This window comes from Pagrus major, chromosome 16 (assembly GCF_040436345.1).
Source record: "Pagrus major chromosome 16, Pma_NU_1.0".
Lineage (NCBI taxonomy): Eukaryota > Metazoa > Chordata > Actinopteri > Spariformes > Sparidae > Pagrus > Pagrus major.
The window spans coordinates 20010691-20023886 of record NC_133230.1 but is presented as its reverse complement, the minus strand read 5'-3'; the positions used below and the strand labels follow the sequence as shown (position 1 = coordinate 20023886).

The window sequence follows — 13196 nt, the reverse complement described above, 5'->3', positions numbered from 1 at the left end:
TACAATGTAAAATGTTTGCTTCTCAAAATGCTTTACTGAATATGTTGAAATATGTTTTGAAAGGTGTTTCATCCTTCCAGTAGACTTCTAGAGACATAACAAATTTATGCCAAGGTGCATTAAAGCTGTTCTGGCTGCTCATAATAGCTCAACATGTTCATGAGACACATTGTTTATTTTTTCAAATATTTAATATCATTTAGTTTGTCATTCATCTGTATGAACGCTGCTGTCCCTGCTATAGTTCCACAGGCTGTATGGAGGCTTGATAACATCACTGTTGCAGACATAGAGGCATTTTATTGTGTCGTCCTTGACAAACTAAATGAAATATTGAATGAGAATGAAGGGATGGTGAGAGGGAATGTGGTGAAATGACAGCAGCTATACTGAATGATTAGAAAATAATGCAGTCTGTTCACGAGCTTTTGGACAATGACACACTTGACACTTTTGTAATGCTTGAGATCATTTATTAGAAAGAAGGAGGATAAAGGATGCACTACATAAGCATGCAAGATGCAGTGAAAGATATGCTTCATTTGATAGATTGTGATACTTCAGTATTAACAAATACTGATTTAGCTCAGGACAAGTGGTGGTTCCACAGTGGCTTCAGCTGTGTGGTTAAACCACAGATGGTAGGTCACATAGTAGCCATCATTGTACATGTAGAGCTTCTGGTCAGTGGGATTGTAGTCCAGGTTGGAATACTTTTCCCAAAACCTCTCAAATTGAATACTGATGTAGCTCTCTTGTTTGGTTTTGGTGTCAAACTTGTAAAATATCTCTTCAGTGTGGATATCAACTGTTCTGAGCACATAAAGAACGCCGCACACCATGAAAGCATTGCTCACTCCTGGTTTATAGACGCTAGTCTGCCATTCCTCTTCAACCCCAAAAGAAGGCTCGTCTATTTTAGCCAGGATAATCCGGCCACTGGACTCCTCTGAAGCATAGGTCACCCACAGGCCAGTTTCATCAGCGGCAAAGTCAAAGTTCTGATAGGGTGAGTTCGAATAGGAGAATCTGGAGCTAGCCTTGGGAATCACCCTGGACTCATGCTTTGAGGTGGTGAAATTCAGTTTGGCCAACCCAAATGGATTGTTGATCTGATAGTACAGAGTGTTGTCACGGATGATGAAATTGTTCCCTTTGCCATACCAGCTACTGCTTAAGCTTCGATGATCGAAGTGTTCTCTCAAAATTAGGTTCTTGTAGTTAGTGTAGAACTTAATGTCAACAATGGAGGGACTAGTGTACCCAGAGTACCAGTACATAGATTTTCTGTCAGGAATGGGCTTTGAATCTTTCCCCCAGCCTCCGTATATTTTGCCAGTACTAAGATCAGCATTCAGATGGCTTACAAATGGCTTGCCAAGCTTGACTATACCTGTGTGTGCACAAGACCCTGTAGAAAGAGAGGAAAACAACTGTTAAGTGACTGCAGAGAGAGCTTAGATTTAAATGTGGATATCAGTGTGAATGAGCTTACCAATGTTGGGGTAAAAAAGCTCCTGGTGGCGTCGCTCACACTCCTCTAGCTGCAGCTGCACCTTGATGTACTCCCGACGGGTCACCAGGACCAGATTCCTGTCGTAGGTCTTCTCCAGCCTGTTCAGGGTCTCCACCATGACTGTGATCTGAGAGGAAACACGTGGGTTTTGATTTGCATTATGTGTATGATTGATGCGGCGACCGCCATCAGCAGGACTTTACCTGTACATGCAGAGACTCGAAGACGGTGGTGGAGACTTTGATGGAGAGCTGCAGCTCATTAATCAGAGCCTCCACTTGTTTAATCTCCACCTTTATCTCACTTATGTCAGCCTCACTGTAATCATCAGGGTTCTTCTCCATTTTTTCAATTTCGACTGTCAACTTTATTATCTTTTCTGCGTAAGATGTCAGCTTGGTCTCATACTCTTCCAGCTGAAAAAAATCAGATACAAAAAACATTTTATAGATTGTTTTGTCTGTTTGAAATGTATGGGGCACCAAATGTAAAAAAAACATTTATGTCTCAAATGTGAGGAAAATGAGTTAAACATTGAAAATATATCAGTTTAAAAACTACAGTAAAACATTTTTTTACATCCAGCGCCCCATAGAAATGTGTCATCATCTATTGCACATGCTTCTAAGACTACCTTGCCCATCTCCAGCTCCAGTTTTTGGGAAATCTCCATAGCTGTCTGCTCCACTTCCACCAGGTCTTTGATAGGAAAGGTAGAACTGGGCAGGAAGGCATCACAAGTGCACCTGTCCCCGCTTCCACCTCCACCTCCCCCTGTCTCATTCCTCCCCTCGCTCCACAGGCCCACATGCTGAAAAACAAAGAGGTCACACGAACATACTTTACAGTAGATTAGCTGACCTCTACAACCTCAAAGAATATAGATGAATCAGTCGAGCCATACATACCCCCCAGGCCATCGCGGAGCTCAGCAGTGCGAAGAAACACAGCGCGCCGATCATTCTGATGCAGTCAGAGTCGTTCTGATTGAGAGAGCTGGAGCTTTGGGGGGTTATATACATGTAATGTTATCTTCAGCAAACAGAAATGAAACACCCGGATGTTTAAAATGATCCATCAATGTTTGAAAGAAGAACTGATGGGTGTGTCCACCATCTGACAGAGTTCCCAAGTGTTATGAAATGCTTTGTGTCCCAAAATGACCCATCAGTCACAAACTGAGGGGTGCATTTGGCATGTTTAGAAATTAGAAGCGAGATAAATGATTAAAATCTTTATTTTAATTAGTAAATGTGTGTCACATTCAACAGTGTCAGGCAAAAAGATAAACATTTTTGACAATCACTTGAGTTCTTCTTCAGTTCTTCTTCTTTGAGCCTTTATCGACACGTTTCATCGTTTTCTTCTTCTTCACTTTCTTGGTTTTGGCTTTAACCTCTGGCTGCTTGGCATTAAGCGCAGGCCTGGACCTGGTCAGGTGGTTAGCGGTGGGACTTAGCTTGCTGTGGCCCATCTCTGGATTGGAGCGCACACCCTGGGCAGAGATGGACTTGCCCGGAGCAGAGCGAGGGGAGTCATCCAGCAGGTTTGGCTGCGAGTATGAGCGCATTGCCAGGGAACTGGTGGGCCGGTAGGAAGTGGTGCCTCCCAACATGGGCAGGTGGACGTGCTCACTGCTCAGATTGGTGACTGAATAGCGACTGCTGTTTGACATGACAATGTGGTGCCAAGAACTGAGAGGGGTGGCAGAGAAGGGCTGAGGGCCACTTGAATCCTCTTTGGCACCTCCTGGAGATATGACCATGGAGCTGTGTGGTGTTACCGCCTCGACTGCGCTCTGGAAGGTCTTGAGGATGCGGTCGCTCTTCTGCTTCTCTTTCTTCTGACGGGACTCAACCTTCCTCAGCTGGCGGCGGTGATCCCTCATCATCTGTTTTCTTGTATCTGCCAGTCCCCTGCACAGAAACATGAGATAATCCTAAGAACGTCTTGGACTGCTTTAGGGAACCAAGATTTAGGACTGCAGCCAATTTACTGCATGCTCCATGCTCCTGAGTCATTCAGGGTGAAGATCTGGACAAATTCCCAGCTCATAAATAAAACACACAACCGTCATTCAAACAATGATGAAACAAGTGATCGTAAAAAAATCACAGCAATGCCAACACTCACAACAACAGTAAACCTTAACAAATGACAGGCCTACTCTGTGAAGCATTTTAGAAGGCCCATCTGTGAGTATGAGCAAACAACAGGAGACGCACTCACCTGTAGTCTACCATTCCTGTCCTGTCACGATCGAGTCTCTGAATCAGCTCCTCAATCTGGTATCGATCCAGAGGAATACTTGATTGCTGTCGTGGTTTCACAGAACAAAAGGAAAAGGTCAGAGAGTCTAGACCGGAAGAGAGCTCATCATGCATGATTTCAAGGTATTCTGTCAGTGAAATTCATCAGTGCAGTACTTCCTGCAAATGTCACTGACTCACTGACTCACAGTCAAAATGTGTAATCAATTTCAGAAACCTGCACTGCTTTCCTGAAGTCAGCAACAGGGACTCGCATGGTGCCGTCTTTGTCAATATTCCGAAAGAAATCCCACAGTCGCAGCTTGCGCTGATCCAAATAATCCTTCAAAAACATTGGGAGAAGACACTTTGACAATCATGAAATATACATATAGAAGCAAACAAAGAGCCACTTGATGTCATTTAAAGGTTTTAATAAATGAATGCCTGAGAAAAATACTTATTAGACGCCATACATGAATTAGAGTTTATATTAAAATGATGGAATATAACTATTCATTTCAGATTTTTGCAAAGTCTTTTCAATCATGTTGTGTCAAAGTAAATAAATTAGAAACAAGCTCTGATTCTATTAAATTAATGCAGACTTATACATACATTTAGTTTTTTTTCAATTATTACATATAGTTAAGGGGAACTTCTACATAATAATTTTGTTTTTCAAGTGTTTATCAGTCAGGTATTATAGATAAAAGTAATGCATTTCAAATTGGGTATTCTGTCTCCTGTAACAAATAAACTGTATATTTAATTCATAAACATCGACTTATCATGCTTTATTTTGAACTTATGCCATTAGATGCAAAATTCACATGTAATTAAATAACTTGAAATTACTGTTTCAGACCAAATATTTTTCTGAGCATATTCTCATTAGGTGACCAAACACACCTGGATGACTTTCATTGGATCAACACGTTTTGGTGGCTTCTTGGCGATGAAGCCTCCCACCCCTCCATACTGTACATCCAAACTGGGATGCTCCTGACATGTCACCTCCAGCAGATGCACAAAATTCTCATTTACCAGCACATTCTGTTGGTGCAAAGGGAGAAAATAATGACGGTGCAGACGAGATGGCATACACAGCATATATGGATTAATTGTGCTTGATTTCATTCTGACAGTATGTTTTGTTTGAACTATGATGATGCCACAGTAACTCACACATATGTTGATCTCCTCCAAGGCACATCTATGTGTGTTCTTTACCACATTAACCAGGGCCAGTGCTCCCTCTACTGTTAAAGAGTTGTAAGCCAGCTACAGGAGTGTAAAAAATTAAAAACATCACTTTAGGCAATACAGATGATGTATGTTGGCTTCGCACAGCCTCGTCCACCCACCAGTAGGACTCGGAGAGTGTCATTGAACTCAAGTCCCCTGCACAGCATACCAACGCCCTCGTTGGTGAGGCGGTTGTTGTTGAGATTGAGGTGCACCAGAGTGTTGTTGAATTTCAGGGCCTCTCCCATGGCCAGGGCACCCTCATTCCCAAAACCGTTCCACGATAGGTCGAGGTGTTTTAACATCATATTCACCTAAACATGGACAGTGATCAGGCACGATAGGCAGACACCGATCATTTGAATTATTTTTTCAGTCATACCTTAAGTCCAGCACAAAAAGCCACAGCCCCTTTCATTCTAATATGGTTCCAGCTAAGATCCAGCACCTCAAGACCCTCGTTGTTTGCTGTAGAAATGGAAGGTAAAATCAAAATAAAGTACTTGGATCTGATGTCCACTGCAGTGACACTGAGATGATTGAATTTTACCGTACCCAGCAGCTGTCCCAAATGTGCCCCTCCTTTTCCACAAAACTCATTATGGCTCAGGTCCAGTTCCTTTATCCTGGAATTGGTCTAAATGTAAAAAAAAAAAATATTAGCAACATAATTATTGCAAAAGTAACTAAATATCCCATGTAACTAAAATGTATCTGGACAGCTGATCATGAAACACTTACAGACAAGGCGTCTGCAAAATATTTAGCATCCTCATCACTGAATCCATTTCCTGTTGGGACAAAACAGAAATGTTTAAAAACACAAAATAATTATATTAATACTGTTGCTGTTAAATCCACTGATTTTAAGCATAGAGTCAAGCACCATAACTTGGTTGATTATGGATGCTTGAAACTATCCATCATTACATCACTCCACTATCGGTAGAGTTAAATGTGCACATTACCTGAAAGCTTCATCGATTTCAATGAAATGTTGTTCAGTAAGATTTTAGCCACACACTCAGCTCCTGCAGCCAGCAGATAGTTGTTGGACAAATCCTGAAAGCAACACAGATGCTTGTACAGTACACTGTATACTCCACTGTAAACATCAAACAAAATGTCACCTAAAAAGCACTTGTGCCCTCTGGTGGCAGGTTTCCAGTACAACATACCAGGTGCTGTATGGTGAAATTAGCCCTCAGCATCTCCACCAGGTATTTAGCTCCCTCGGCCTGAATGTGATTGTCTGCCAGCTCCAGAGTGTTGATGTGCATATCAGACTAAAAAACGAAGAGCTGGTCAGATATGTTTGATTTGAGAAAGTCGCACTTATACCACACTTTCGCATTTTAAAACTTACCACTAAAGCAATAGCAAGCGCCTTGCTACCTAAAGGTCCTAGCCCATGGTGGCTGAGGGTCATGGTTGTAGAGTCAAGGTTTCGTATAAAGCAGGAGACTGGCACCACACCCACCAGCTTACAGGCCTGGAGGTAGAGATCAGATATAGATGTCTCCTTGTTGCTCTCCTCTTTCTCTGGAAATGAGTGAGCACATACAGTATGATTACCACCATATGGGCCCTGGTTTATACATAAAGTAATGAATGATTGTGTTGATGTAATGTTAATGTTACTGTTTTTTGGAAACTAAGAATGATTTAACTTCAGGATTGTGAATTAAAAGTACAGCACTACAGTAACAGCAGCACACAGACAGAATTAACCCTGGAATTAATTTAATGTACTTACCATCTGACTCCAAGTCTGTGTCAAACTCATCCTCCACACCTCGAGGTCCAGTTGGGGATGGACAATCCTCATCTTTTAAGCAGAGGGATTCGAAAGACAGTGTCGACATTGCTTCCTGCTGTCAGAGCCTATGTCCTCTTTGAAACCATTTCCCTGACGCACAGGGGAAACATTCTTCGAGGCACTTCTTGTTCATTCATTCCTGTGCATTCTGTGTGGGCTGGCACTGTGAAATGAAATAGGCCCTTGCTGGTCAACAGGTAATTCTACCCATCAGGTAACGTGTCATGTGTAGTGACATTAACAATGTATGCCTCAGTGTGGTAACTCTCTGTTACCGTCCATCATTATGTTTTTTTTCCTCCTTGTAAAACTAACTGCTCTGCAATTTTTTTAAATTCTATTTTATGAATTGATGATCAAACTATTAACATCTTCTATTTATTAAAGATCACTTTATTCCACTGAACTCCTTGGCATATTTCATTTTATTTTTAATGTATTTATTTTATTTTTTGTTTTAGTAAGTATGCAAGGCAAGCTGTGGGATTAATAAAGTTGCCTGAATCTGAATCCAAGCAAAACTGTGAGTACAGCATGATACAGGCAGCGTGTGATGATATAGTTGAAGTAAAATAGCATTTCATAGGATGTTTGCCCATTTTCATATTATCATATTTTATAGGATGATGTATTTTATTTTCTATCAGATTAAGACATTGAAAAAACACAACACCTACATGAGGAAACCCCACCTTTGACTTATGACTTGACCCCTAACCTTCTCGCTCACACCACCGCTACCAACCTCGGGACGCACATGCGCAGACGACATCAAGAAGCATGATTGGCAGCCTGTTATTTTACGCGCTGTACCCGATATCACGGTACCTGGCCTTTCGACCCTCAGGTAAATTATTGCAAAGGTGTCCGTGTGTGAAAGCCTCATGTTCGGCCGAGCAACTTTTGGCTAAGTGAGAACTATGTGTGCGTATGGCTCGAGCTAATGGTGGCTAACGCTGGATGTAGGTCGCTGCTGACTGAGCCGTTTGTCTTCACACGTGTGGTGTGTTTGGGTCGGGAGTCAAACTTTCACCACAGGCTCGTGTGTGTTTCATGTCGTTGTAAAGTGTGAAATAATATTTCCCCCTTTGTGTAAAACAAACATGTATGACTCATAACGTTGGTGCACTTTAGCCATTTCTAATTTTAGCTCTTGGGAGCCGGTGTTTGCTTGCACCTGTTTGTTTTTTTTCTTTGCTGCGTAGTTTACATTCAGTAAGACGCCATTTACTTTGTTGTGGGAGCATGTGTGTTTTTTTTGTTTCGTTTTGGTTTTTTTTTAGTAACCAAAGAAAAGAAGATTTAATTCTATTGGCCACATTTTTTTTTATTTATAAATGTAAATTGAGTTATAAAAAAACGTCATTTATTTATTTTCCTGAAAGATGTTGAACATTATATAAAACCAGTCTCTGAATCTAATAACAACCCTCAACATGTGTATTTTGCTGAATATCTTTGTGTAATGTAACAGTGTTTTTTGTGTTCCCTTGTATGCTGTCCTTTATACAATACTCTAATACAAAGACAAGATTTATATGTCACATATTTAACACTGGTTGTAATCAGTTCGGCAAACTCAATGACACAAGCTAAAAAGTTGACTGTTTCAGCTTAGTGTAAGCGTACACTGTTTACGGACTCTAATCTTGTCTTCCAGAGGCCTCAAAGAAGGATCTCCCTCCTGCAGTGGTTAATGGCACGGCAGTGTGGGATGGTGGTGCTGTCACAACCAGAGGGCTCATCCAGTCTCAGACAAGCCTGTTGGACCAGTGGCTCAGCCCGAGCAGTGGGACGACGGGAGAAACGAAAGAAAGGATGAAAGAACCAAGACCAGAAAAGGAAGACGCAGACAAGGAACAGCTGCTGGCTGTCCTGCATGGAGACACGGAGAATGAGGCTGCTTCAAAGATGAGCGAGGTGCAACCTGCAGTGAAGGAGAAAGAAGCAGGGACCAGTAATGGACCCCAAGAAGAAGTTCCCAAGGAAGAGGACGCAGAAATGACAAATCACCATGAGATGTTGCATATGATGCAAAGCGCAGAGGGTGGACTCATTTGTCCAACTGAGGACACTAATCCAGAGAGAGGACTTGGGGCACAATTAGAGTGCATGCAAATGGAGGACAGTGCTAAAGTTACCACCGATCCAGTGCTAAAAAATGAAGGGATACCAAACTCAGAAGAGTCACTCACTCCAGCTGAGCCCAGCATACAAGAAACCAGCGGTCAAGTACAGCAACAAATACAGATACCAAGTGTGGAAGAGTCGATGACTGAAACCTCGACTGAACTAACCGAGTTCTGGGATGAATATGTCGCTATCTCTGCGGATGAGATGCATGGTGGGGAAAGCTCTGAGCTGTCATTTACCTCCCTTCTCTCCGACAGTCAAATCCACTTTAATCTCAGCAGGGTTACACAAACAGGATGGCACTTTCCTGCAGGACCTGGTCTGGCAGAGGAAGTGCAGTGCCCACCGTGGCAATTTCCTGCAATGAGCTATTATCCCCCTATAGAGCCAGCAGTGCCCTTTGAAGGTGAGGATCTGAACCTCTTTACAGTAGTAATAATTCCTCTGTAGTGAAATTTGTCTTAAACTCAACAGTAGTTTAATATCCAGCTGTTGCATGGGCTCATATGGATGTGTTTGTTATTCACCCAGTAATGTGGAGAGTGTGGGAGGACATGGATGAGAGTGCCTCTGCAGCAGAGCCTGCCCTGATACCCATCCCGTTCACAAAGGCCTCGATGGACTTCACTGTTATGTCCTACAACATCCTTGCAGATGACTTGCTGGAGGCCAACCAGGAGCTGTACACACACTGCCCCCTGGAGGTGCTGGACTGGAGCTACCGCTGCAGCCTGCTGCTGGAGGAAATACTGAAATGGGCACCAGATGTGAGTCAAATGTACTGTTTATTTGTTTGTTTTTTGAAACCAGCTACATTTTGTATCTGCAGTCTCCAGTAATATGTCATTTATGTCCTGTGTGTAGATTCTGTGTCTCCAAGAGGTTCAGGAGAACCACTACTATGAACAGCTGTGTCCAGTCCTGTCTCAGATGGGTAGGTCATCTGAGATAATTCTGTGGAACAGTGATTTTGGAGGATCTTATGAAAGGGACGTTACATGTTGTGTTAATGTTGTTCCATATGTTGTCGCTTCAGGCTACACCTGTGTGTACAAGCGCCGTACAGGAACCAAAACAGACGGCTGTGCCACCTGCTATCGCAGTAGTCGCTTCTCTGAGGTATCCGTCACCCCGCTGGAGTTCTTCAGGCCTGAGACGGAGCTGCTGGACCGGCACAACGTGGGCATTGTTGTGTTGCTTCGGCCAGCGGTCACTCGGGGGTCAGAGGTCAAGGCAATGGGCCCGCCCCTCTGCGTGGCCAACACCCACCTGCTCTTTAATCCCAGGAGGGGTGATGTGAAGCTGGCTCAGCTGGCCATACTGCTGGCAGAAATTGACAAAGTGGTCAAGTCCTGTAAGGCCAAAGGCGAGCACTGTAACCTCATAATGTGTGGGGATTTTAACTCGCTCCCCTACACGCCTCTGTACCAGCTGATCACCACCGGGGAGCTCTACTACCAGGGTCTACCAGCGTGGATGGTGAGGCTGATTGTAAATCTGTTAACTTGCATACAGTTTCAGGGATAATAAACTACATGGTACCATATCGTTTCATAGACTTGTGTACTCACCGATACCTAATTTGGCATTTTAGGCTGTATTGGTGGCATTTCTGATACTGGTATCAGAACAAGCCGACTACCTTCTCCCGAATGACTGTCTAGGTTCTTTTTTTCTTGTCTTCTGCCACCAACCTTGCAAGAGTTACCTCTGTAACCATGTATGTTTTCATTCATCTCCAACAGGTATCGGGTCAAGAGGACCTGTCAGACAAAGCCCACTGTCACAGACTGTTTGCTCCCCTGTGGCCCAGCTGTCTGGAAATCACTGACAACTGCCAGTACACGACTGTCGAGGAGGAAATGAAGAGCCCGAGTCAGAAACGAGGTCACTGTTGAGAAGTTGTAGCATGCTGTGTACCTAATGTTATTTTTGTCATTTTTATCCAAGGAATGAATGTCAGTTATTTGTGTTTCATTTCCTCACTCACTTCCTATGATACATTTGTTCTTCTTCTGTAGGGAAGTCTCAGTACGGGCATGACTTCATGCTGCAGCTGCGCTTCTGTCCAGCTGCATGTGTCCGTCCTCTGGACTTGGAGCTGATTCCAGGCGTGACTGACAGCACACCAGGTACAGTGTTCAAATATAAAAACCACAACATCACTTGTAGTTGTTCTCTTGTATTGGTCTGAATATCTGGTTCATCTTTCTTTTTTTATGCACAGATGCCTCAAAGGGAAATCAGACGTATGATAAAAGATCAGCTTGCCATCATCTTTCAGCTATTTTGTGTCACCTATCACACATTCACACAAATAATTGTATAAAGTGCAAAACAACATGATATAAAAATGTGGAGTGAAGGATGAGGTGGAATTGAGATGAAGTAATATTTTGTGTCACAGGTTCAGACACACTATCACTCATCGGTTAGACCTGGAGTCGGTCTACCAACACATTCTTCCAGGCTCTGGCAATCCAGAGGTCACGACCCTGCACTCTGAAGCCGGAGCCACCGTCGACTACATCTTCTACACCCCAAGACGCATCTTACTCGCTGCTGATAAAGGTACGAAGGCATGACGCGAACGACAGTGTTGCAGCTACTGTAGATAACTTATTTGTTTTGTTGTTTTTTTCAGGTGATGGTGACTTTGTGAGTGAGGGGCTGAAGCTGATTGGTTCCCTCTCCCTCCTATCAGAGGATGTCTTGTGGTCAATGAGGGGCCTTCCCAATGACATATTCCCCTCCGACCATCTCAGTCTTCTGGCCAAATTCCAGCTGGAACTGAACGTCCCGTAATGGAAAAGACTGGTTGAACCGAAAAGAGATGTCAGAGAATAAGCATCTCTCTGTTCAAGTGATTCAGGTCTTGCTCTGTACACATTTGGTTTTTGTTAGTGTGAATACCATTAGGCATGGTTCACTCCTGGCATCACAGGATCATAGTTTTCTAATTTATTATATTCAGTCTTTTTCCATGTGTTTTTATGATGAGTTATGGTGATGCAATAGTTCATTTAAAAAAAAATGGAGGCAGTGATTGCTTTAACTCTTACTGGCGTGACAACACACTGACCTGTTCATTTTGCTGTTAATTTATTTTAAAGTTAATTTTCAAATGAGAATTACATTTGATTGACTTCTGACTACATTTCTGAGTCACTTCTATTTTTTCAGATGGTGAAAATATTGAATAAATATTTTCCATTAATTTGTGGCTCTTTTGTGATGTTTGCTCTTTAACACATTACAGAAAGCACAAAGTTACAAAGGCCTCAGTAGGGCTGGGCAATAAGGTGATATTATATTGTTCTCGTGATTTGAGACCTAAGTGTTGCATTTTCCTGGTTTTGAAGGCTGCATAACAATGATGTGATGAAGTGATGTAATTTCCTGAACTTACCAGACTGTTCTATTTGTTCTGCTACTTGCCTTTTTACCCACTTAGTCATTATTTCCACATTATGATGACGATTATCTATAAAAAATCTCTGAGTTTTTTCAAAGTGCCAGTAGTCCTCACATAAATATTGTCGCATTATCTAAATCAAGGCATTTGACCAAAAATATTTTGAAATTTGATTTTTGTTGCCCAGGCTCAGCATTTATTATTATTATTATTATTGTTATTATTAAAATATTGCAATACTGTACTAAGGCCATATCAGCCAGCCCTACTTCGGAGTGTGTAGCTCTTTTCCTGGATTTATAATGTAGCACAGTTAAATGCATCCACCAGCACTAAATCCTCCAGTTGGTGTCTGGCTCCTTGTGTATCCTGCCTGATCTAGCGCTGAGATAGTGACCTGAATGTTTGCTGTGCCCCTCCTCATCCTACTACACTGAGCCACTCAGTTTGTCAGGGCAAAGATGTCTCTGTGTATGTGGGTGTGTCTGGTTGATGCATGCATGAATAATTCATGTAGATAGTTGAGTGTTCATGCATGATGGGGCTCAGTAAGAGCTTTGTGTTGTGCGGGCTGTAGAATGTCTGCGAGGGGATTCCCGTCAGTCTTCCACTCGCTCCTCACTCATTCTTGTGGTAGTCCTATGTAGAAATATTTGGTGTGTAGTACAATCATCCACGGGTAGAAAACTTGAACGTATAGATGAATCAGATTGTGCGTGTCTTTACACACCCTGTGGCATCAAATGCATCCAAGTAAATGAATTAGGTCAGTAGGTTTTTTTCCCCAAGTAGGTCATTATGCCTTCTGTTTCTCCA

General features: G+C 42.6%; 3 protein-coding genes across 3 annotated transcripts; 1 reads left to right on the top strand and 2 right to left on the bottom strand.

Annotated features, from left to right (window-relative positions):
* Nucleotides 1–581: 581 nt before the first annotated feature.
* olfm4.1 (olfactomedin 4, tandem duplicate 1) lies at nt 582–2478 on the bottom strand. Its single transcript, XM_073482799.1, has 5 exons — nt 2425–2478; nt 2151–2327; nt 1720–1932; nt 1496–1643; nt 582–1411 (listed from the first exon to the last, which is right to left on the bottom strand). The coding sequence occupies exons 1-5, from the start codon at nt 2476–2478 to the stop codon at nt 582–584; spliced, it is 1422 nt and encodes a 473-aa protein (XP_073338900.1).
* Nucleotides 2479–2834: 356 nt separating this feature from the next.
* lrrc74a (leucine rich repeat containing 74A) lies at nt 2835–6878 on the bottom strand. Its single transcript, XM_073483176.1, has 13 exons — nt 6770–6878; nt 6380–6555; nt 6192–6299; nt 5982–6075; nt 5755–5804; nt 5569–5650; nt 5396–5481; nt 5133–5327; nt 4954–5049; nt 4678–4821; nt 4004–4108; nt 3746–3831; nt 2835–3432 (listed from the first exon to the last, which is right to left on the bottom strand). Exons 1-13 carry the CDS (start codon nt 6876–6878, stop codon nt 2835–2837), a joined length of 1929 nt encoding a protein of 642 aa, XP_073339277.1.
* A 723-nt stretch (nt 6879–7601) lies between these two features.
* angel1 (angel homolog 1 (Drosophila)) lies at nt 7602–12182 on the top strand. Its single transcript, XM_073484093.1, has 10 exons — nt 7602–7679; nt 8493–9371; nt 9497–9732; nt 9830–9899; nt 10002–10444; nt 10711–10852; nt 10987–11097; nt 11193–11214; nt 11373–11536; nt 11610–12182. Exons 1-10 carry the CDS (start codon nt 7613–7615, stop codon nt 11768–11770), a joined length of 2295 nt encoding a protein of 764 aa, XP_073340194.1. The 5' UTR covers nt 7602–7612; the 3' UTR covers nt 11771–12182.
* The last annotated feature ends 1014 nt before the right edge of the window (nt 12183–13196 follow it).

Excerpts from the sequence above, each read along its gene's own strand:
- olfm4.1 (XM_073482799.1), bottom strand. The coding sequence starts at position 2,478 with ATGATCGGCGCGCTGTGTTTCTTCGCACTGCTGAGCTCCGCGATGGCC. Across the intron at positions 1,644-1,719 it reads TCGAGTCTCTGCATGTACAG|ATCACAGTCATGGTGGAGAC; the intron begins GTAAAGTCCTGC and ends GTTTCCTCTCAG. Across the intron at positions 1,412-1,495 it reads GCTTTTTTACCCCAACATTG|GGTCTTGTGCACACACAGGT; the intron begins GTAAGCTCATTC and ends CTCTTTCTACAG.
- lrrc74a (XM_073483176.1), bottom strand. The coding sequence starts at position 6,878 with ATGTCGACACTGTCTTTCGAATCCCTCTGCTTAAAAGATGAGGATTGT. Across the intron at positions 5,328-5,395 it reads CTTTTTGTGCTGGACTTAAG|GTGAATATGATGTTAAAACA; the intron begins GTATGACTGAAA and ends GTCCATGTTTAG. Across the intron at positions 4,109-4,677 it reads ATCCAATGAAAGTCATCCAG|GATTATTTGGATCAGCGCAA; the intron begins GTGTGTTTGGTC and ends ATGTTTTTGAAG.
- angel1 (XM_073484093.1), top strand. The coding sequence starts at position 7,613 with ATGATTGGCAGCCTGTTATTTTACGCGCTGTACCCGATATCACGGTAC. Across the intron at positions 9,733-9,829 it reads TACTGAAATGGGCACCAGAT|ATTCTGTGTCTCCAAGAGGT; the intron begins GTGAGTCAAATG and ends TCCTGTGTGTAG. Across the intron at positions 11,098-11,192 it reads CGTGACTGACAGCACACCAG|ATGCCTCAAAGGGAAATCAG; the intron begins GTACAGTGTTCA and ends TTTTATGCACAG.